Below are 7,184 nucleotides of genomic sequence, written 5' to 3'. Positions count from 1 at the left end.
TGCGTTAACTATAGACATTTCTCTGCAGGGTTACAAAAATAGTTCTGTAGCAGTAGTTCGTGAAGTAGCAAAGCCTAAAAATATAAAAAAAAGACAGGTTCTTTGTAAAGTGGGTATACTGGTAGTTTCGAATCCATATTTGAGGGCACAGAAACAGCCTGTTTTAATTTTGGTTGAGCCAAATGCTTGGGCGCATGACTAGCCCTTTCACAAAGACAGAAAAGGGTCAAGTTGGATTTTCAGATATGGATCAAATGGACCACATGTATATGGAGTTCAAAGCCCTGCTGGCCGTGGTGGCTGAGAGGACATTGCTGAGAGCTGGATGTGAGTTTAACCTGTCAATTCTCCCTGAGTTGGCTGAACAATCTGTGCGACCAGATCTCTTATGGACCTGCTTATATATGGAAGGATGAATCTCTTCATTCCAAAACAGTAATAATAGGTCTTTGTGAAGTTAAAACGGATGGAGAGTAAGCTTTCCATAAATTGATCACCTTTATGGGAGGAAAGGTAGCAAGAGAAAAGAAATTGGGCTATAGACGCAACACAAATGTGAAATTTTGGACTGAGAGCATGAATGCCATAAGCAATAGCCCTTCCTTGCTTCCTTCTGCCTCCCACTGAATTTCCAGAGCAAATGAAGCCCTGCTCCCGGGAGGAACCACTAACCAATTTTCCAGCTGCTTCAGCATCTTTCTGCGTCAGGAAGGGGAATGTTAAAATTGCATTTTCTTGGGATCTTTGTGCCAGAGAGAATAAATTGCCTTGCAAACAATATTGCCTTGCAAACAATAAACAATCGCATAAATAGCAAGACTAGGCTAAAAAAGAGTCTTCGAGGCACCAGTGTGCTGGGTAATCAGGCCTCAGAGAAGGTAACTCGCCCAAGCATATTCTTTCGTGAGTCCACTGACTCCCTAGAGTAAAGACCACATAGGGCTGAGGTGAGTGAAGTCTCCCAGTAATATTAGCTTGACAAGCTTTGATTTCAGGTGAACTCACCTACAAAGGATGAAGCTTTTTAGGGCAAGATCCAGGCTGGAGGGGGATATGAAGAAAGTAGGTCAGTTACCAGGGCTAGCCCCATAAGAGAAGTGGGGCCATCCTAGATCTCTTGCCCAGAAGACAGAGTGCAAGCGCCAGTTTCTGGAGCTCCAGTCTGGCCAGCAATGTAGTGAATGTATGATGCATGTCAGTGGCTGGCATCAACCTGACCAAACTGTCCATATGTGGTAGGAGTCCAGCCAGTGGACTCAAGATGGTGGAGGAGAAAGTAGCCAATCACAAAGAGGCCTGGCAAGGACTAGGAAGACAACTGGAGCCTCATCCACGGGGTGAGGCTGGTGGGAGGGAGGTGTCTGTGGACCTTGAAGAGGGAAGACAAATACTGCGGTTGCCTCTGCAGAGTGGGACAGAAGTCAAAGTCCCCCAGGCTGATGCATCTGAGACCATTTGTTATTTATTCACTCACTTGTATACTGAGCATCCACCAAATACTAGTGGGTCGACCCTGAAAGGAAGCCATTGCCTGCTCTCCCAGTAGGAGAGTCAGAAAGGAAAACCAGACAATGACAGTGCAGGACCAGAAAATGTAGCAATAGGAGCTGCATCAGGGCTGTGGAGCACCTCATTCCAGCCAGAGTTGGGATGGCAATGAATAATTCCCATTTACCAAGCGACCATTCTGTGCTAGAGCTTGGTGCCTCCACACGTGACCTCATTTACGTCTTATCACAACTGTATAAAGCAGATGTCAATATTCCGGTTTAAAAATGATAAAAATTGAGGCTCAGTGCAGTCTGCTCGCTTGCTCAATGCCACATCAGTATCAAGGGCTGGGGTGAGGATTTGAAGCCAGGAACTATTTCGGCTGCAAAGCCCATGCTCTTTTGAATGAGTCAAAGCCCACAAATATAGAACATCTACAGCCAGAAACACCCCCCCAAAGAATCCTTTAAGATCATTCTACCCAAAAACACAAGAGAAAAAGGTAATAGAAATTATAGCATGAGACAGAGAAAGAATTAAAATAGTGCTTTTAATATAATTTTCAGCAAATGTACAGTATGTACTTTACATCACATATTTCTAAACTGCTCATCTGGAAAATATAAGCTGCAAAAATACAGAATACCACACTCAAAATCTATTGAGTATGTGCTTTTTTCCCCAACCCTTCTGTGAAACAGGGTCATTTTTACCACCCCCACACCCCCACTCCATTGTAATCCAGCCTCGGCTGCTTTTGGAAGAGCTGCTGGAGCCCTCCGTCAGAGAAGCATTCTGGAGAGGGGTTTTCTAAAGCATGTCAGCAGGACATCCCCACAGGAGCCAAGGGAGGGATAGGCCAAAGGGAATTTGCACACCTGGTCAACATTACTCTTTAGCAACCCAGGAAAATTGCCTACTGCAAGGGTTTGGAGGACTCCTGACCACAAACACCTCCTCAGTCCTCATCACAGGCCTGTGCTTGGGGCCTCAAAGGACCACACACTGGCTGGATAATCCACACAGGGACCCTTGGGTTCTTGGGCAGGGCAGAGCACGCTAAGTCAGGCCTGCGAGGTCTGTGGATAGTGGCGGGCTGTTCTCTGGAGGAGGAGGATGAGGGCCAGGCCCTCAGCTTCTCACAAAGGAGTCTTCTGAAGGTGAATGTGACTCGGGGCAGGTTTTCTCAGTCTCAATGTCTTGGTACTCTGTGCCTAAAAAGGGAGGAGGGAAGAAGAGCCAAGAGGAAAAAGAGATCGGTCTTTTCTGGTTTTCCTACTATTTTTTTAAAAGGCTTATATAATACCATCAGGGCTTTTCAGTGGAATGGACAAGAGTAGAAGTCATGCAAGGAAATACTGGGTTTTGCTCCATGTAACCCCAAGGAGCCAGATTCCAAGCCCAGAGACCTTTGTGAAGGCCACATCTTTCTGAGAATCTATACCAATACTCAACTAGATGTTTCTTCTCTGGGAATGAATAAGTATCCCAGTCATTAACTTGTCCTCATCTTATATAAATCACCAGTGACAGGCCTTGTGTTCTGGGACTCCAAGTGTCACGGCAATCTCTGTTGAAGATGTGGCTGAGCGCCAGACAGCACCCGCCTGCGTCATAATGTCATGCTTTCTCCTCCAGCATCCTGGACACTGTTTTCTTTCCAGCCACAGGATGCACCGCATGCTGAGTCAAACAATCTCCTCACTGGGGCAAGGTTTTTAAGCCTATGCCACACTTCCAAAATAGATGCTGTGGCTGCATTTAAAAGGCATTAAAAACCCAGCTAGTCCCTGGGCTGATTTACAAACTGGGTAGGTCTCACTGAGCATGATGTGCGGCTCTGCTCTTCAGTGATAGGCACAGTGGGACCATACAAGTCCCCACTCATTTACTTGTCCTCTTTAGACTCTGACCTGGTGATAGAAAAGGTGACAGTGGGGAAATGTCACTCTTTTCCTCAGGATTTTGCAGCTGAGATCTGGCTTATAGGACGCAGCCCGTGTGTTCGGAGCAGTTTGGAGCATCCTTGCTCAACTTTCATGAGGATCAAGTTCTTGTGGTCTTGGGGGGGGGGGGGTAGGTTCTGCTGGAACCCTGGGGAACAGGGAGTTGGGGAGGGTAGGACAGAAGCGAGAGCTGGAGTTGGTTCTTGTGCCTGGAATGAGTAAGAGAGAGGTTGTTGAGTGGCCAGAACACTTCTACCAATGTGGCTAAGATGGAAGAAGGAAGGAGTGTGTTTAAAGGTCTCTAATGTTTAATTATTAAGGTAAAAAAGTTTTTTTTTTTTTTCATTTTAGATTCCCGTGCCTGTAGGCAACATTTTGCAGAGGTCTCACTTCCGGCTCTTGGCTCATTTCTCTATGAAATATAGATTTCTGTGGGGGGTTTTCCCAAGAGTAGATGCCCCGCTGGCCTCATCAGAGCTTCCGAAGAGGCAGATCTCGGTTCTTGCGTTGGTGGTGATGTGGTGTAGTAGAAAGAGCACTGGTTCAGGAGTCAGACAGACCTGGCATTGGCTCCTGGTGGCCTTTCTAACTAGCTGTGTGACCTTGGGAGCCTTGGGTTTATTGAACCTTAGTTTCCTGATCTGTAAAAGTGGAAAAAAATTAGACTCCCCTTTACCTGGTGTAAAGCTGCTGGGTGCATTAGCTGGGACCATGCCTTATGACACCTGGCATGTGGGTAGCAGACTCTTACATGGGAGCTCCCCAGCCCCTTCCTCCTTTGAGGTGCTGGACTAATCTATGTGTTAGTTGGGTTCCTTCTGTAATGCAACTTCCTATATTGCATACTTCTGATTCATCTTATGTCCTTCGATTATAAAATTGAACAGTTTTGACAAACATAATACCATGAGAGCTCTCTTCTATTAAGTTAGCATGAATTTAAGAAAAACATTATTTTCGGGGATTTAATGGCAAGATGTCAACCTATAGAATGTTAAACTTCCAGAAAATTTACCATTCCATTTGCTCATAGCAGAACACAATCACTTTGCCTTATGGAAAAATATTCAGAATTTATGCTAATCATCAACTACTGATTGTTGGCCTGAGTCATTAATGCAAAAATAGAAACATCTAGAAAGTGTGTTCCTAAAAGCCTAGTATCTGATAATAGAGTAAGACCTATCCAACTGGTGACTAGCGTTGGTGTGTCTGAAGGCCCTGGGTCAGAGCCAAAATCCTGAGGTTGATGCTGAGGACCAGGGCGGTACCTGGTGGGAGAGGTGTCTGGGGTGTCCCCACTGGAGCCGATGACCAGCACGGAGGAATGCCTCCCTGGTGTGTCAGAATGTATTAGAGTGGAGGAGTCTCCTGTTTCCTGTTACCTGTTTCTGGTAGAATACCCCACAGAAATTGATCACTGGGCTCTGTGGTTAAGACTGGGAACAACCCAGGAAGAACAGAAGTCCCCAGAAGACAGCTGTCGTGGTGTCCCTGGTGGTTATATTAGGGGGTATGTGAGAGTGGGTAGGACACACAGTCCATTTGAGCCAGAGTCTTCCTGATGAGGCAGTCCCTATGGGTAGAGAGGGGTGTCTCACGTCTTGCTCAGTAGGCAGGGGGTACCCATAAAAGCTAAGATCACGGGCTTTGGATTCACAGACCTGGGTTTGAATCCCAGCTCTGCTTCGTGGCCTTGAGCCAATTCTGGAAGCCTTCCCTGCCTCCTTTTCCTCTCCTGTCCACTGCTGCTAGGAACAGTTCCTGCCTCACAGGGCTATTGTTGAGATTAAATGAGCTAATACGTATAAGAAGCTGATTCACAGTAAGTGCTTGGTAAATGTTAGCTACTATTATTATTAGTTATTATTAGTGTTTACCAATTATTCCACCTGGCGTATCTGTTAGCTTCATAGTGCCAACGTTTTATGTTGGTGGGAATGGATGTGAAATACTATTTGGGTTCACTTTTTTTTTTTTAACTCATTAACTCATTAACACATTTCCTCCTCCCATCCCCATTTCATCACATAAGAAAACAGGACAATTACTGTGGTAGAACTATGGCGTATCAGAGCTGGAAGAGACTGGCGATCAGATCCTGTAGCTCAAATTTCCCTCAGTCCATAGAGAGAAAGATGATGTTGCCTTCATTGTAAACCCTGCCAGTCATGGGGTACTCACCTCATTCTTGGAAAATGGGATACCTGCATTAGACTCCTGTGGGCAGCAACGTCAGGGCTGATGGACACGTTGCTGCAGGACCCCTCCAACAGATGACTTGGCCCTCGCTAGAGCAGCTTCAGCTGCTAGGGCCCCCCCTCCCCCCAAACATGCTGTGCTGCTTCAGACCTCAGCACACTACTGCCCTCGGCCACTGTCTTTGTAAATAAAGCTTTATTGGAACACAGCCTGTGTATTTGTTTACACGTGAGCTGCTCTCATGCTACAACAGAATTGAGTGGTTGTGACAGACACCGTATGACTCTCAAAGCCTTAAAAAACCTAGCCCTTTACAGAAAGTCTGTCAACTTGTTCTGGCGGTCCTCTCAGGAGAGGTGACCTCCTGCCCCATCTCTCTGGCCGACACCCACTGCTCTTTAGTTCTTGGTTTTAGACCACGTCTCTCTCTGAAACCTTTCTGATTCTCGATGCCAGGAGGATGAGCTTCCCACCACCACGAATCAGCCCTCCTTGGGCCCAGTCAGAGCCGGGCTCTTAGTGTTATTATTCTATTGCTTTTGTTTGTGTTCAGGGCTGTCTGGCTCATGGAACTGTGAGCTCTTGGAGGATGGAACCATGTCTTTTTCATCTTTGTAGCTGGTTTGGGGCCTGGCATACTGCCAGAATCTTAATAAAGGAATGAATGAATACATGTTTAGAAATTATCAAGCTCATACGATATATCCCTGGATGACACTAACCCTGCAAAGGGAAGGCATACTACCATGTGGATGCTGAGAGGCAGGAGTTCTGTCCCTGTCTCCAGGGCCATCACTGAGGTACAGGAGCCTCTTTGGTTTTCTGAATTTCCCATTTTAGACCTTTTAACTCCTGTCCTTTCTGCCACAATGGCCAAGCACTCTGAGATCACCTACAAATGTGAGAAAGGAGAGGCATGGGTGGGTGGCTGTGGGCAGGCAGGGTAGTTTCCACGTGTTACCCTGGGCAACAGGCCCCTCTAAGAGGCATCTGAACAAAAATATCTTCTTGCATATTCAACCAGTTAGGGGTCCTTCAGTTTTACAAATTTATTTGTGAGCAATCATAATCCCCCAGGGGGGCTGGGTCTGAAAGCTATCATTTAGGGCCAGTTGCTTGAAGAGATTAGGTCTTCGCACCTGTCCAGAACTCAACAATGCGGACTGAGTTGGAAGCAATGGTACAACGAACAAGGAGGAAGGGCAGAGGGAGGAAGATAAGGACGGTGTTTATGTTCCACACTAACCCTTCTCTTGGAAAACATGGCACCTCTTAAGTATTTGGCCTGGGTTCTAACTTAAAGGGAAACACAGCTCACGGTTGAGGGGAGGCTGAGGGAGAGGGCAGCGGCATGAGCTCAGCCATCAAGCCCCTACGGTGTGTCTGGAACTTTCTCCTGAGCCATCAAAATGGGCAAAGAAGAATAGCACAAGACAGCAAATATTCTCTGCGGGGCTGAAAAACTGCTGGCCTGGTTTTCTCCCTTCATCTAAAACAAACCACACCGAATACACAAACAACGCTGGAGTGGAACTCTGCCAAACT

At 46.5% G+C, this 7,184-nt stretch overlaps 1 protein-coding gene across 1 annotated transcript in view; it reads right to left on the bottom strand.

Moving 5' to 3' along the window:
- Positions 1 to 2,022: 2,022 nt before the first annotated feature.
- Positions 2,023 to 7,184, bottom strand: part of SLCO3A1 (solute carrier organic anion transporter family member 3A1) — a 301,035-nt gene continuing 295,873 nt past the window's right edge. The window contains exon 11 of the mRNA XM_078078923.1: positions 2,023 to 2,705. Within this exon, the coding sequence (XP_077935049.1) occupies positions 2,623 to 2,705 (83 nt within the window). The 3' untranslated portion in view covers positions 2,023 to 2,622. The remainder of the gene's footprint in view (positions 2,706 to 7,184) is intronic.

The sequence above is a fragment of the Halichoerus grypus genome, chromosome 8 (assembly GCF_964656455.1).
Source record: "Halichoerus grypus chromosome 8, mHalGry1.hap1.1, whole genome shotgun sequence".
Taxonomy (NCBI): Eukaryota; Metazoa; Chordata; class Mammalia; order Carnivora; family Phocidae; genus Halichoerus; species Halichoerus grypus.
The sequence above is the reverse complement of the archived record's forward strand: the minus strand, read 5'-3'. Positions and strand labels throughout refer to the sequence as shown.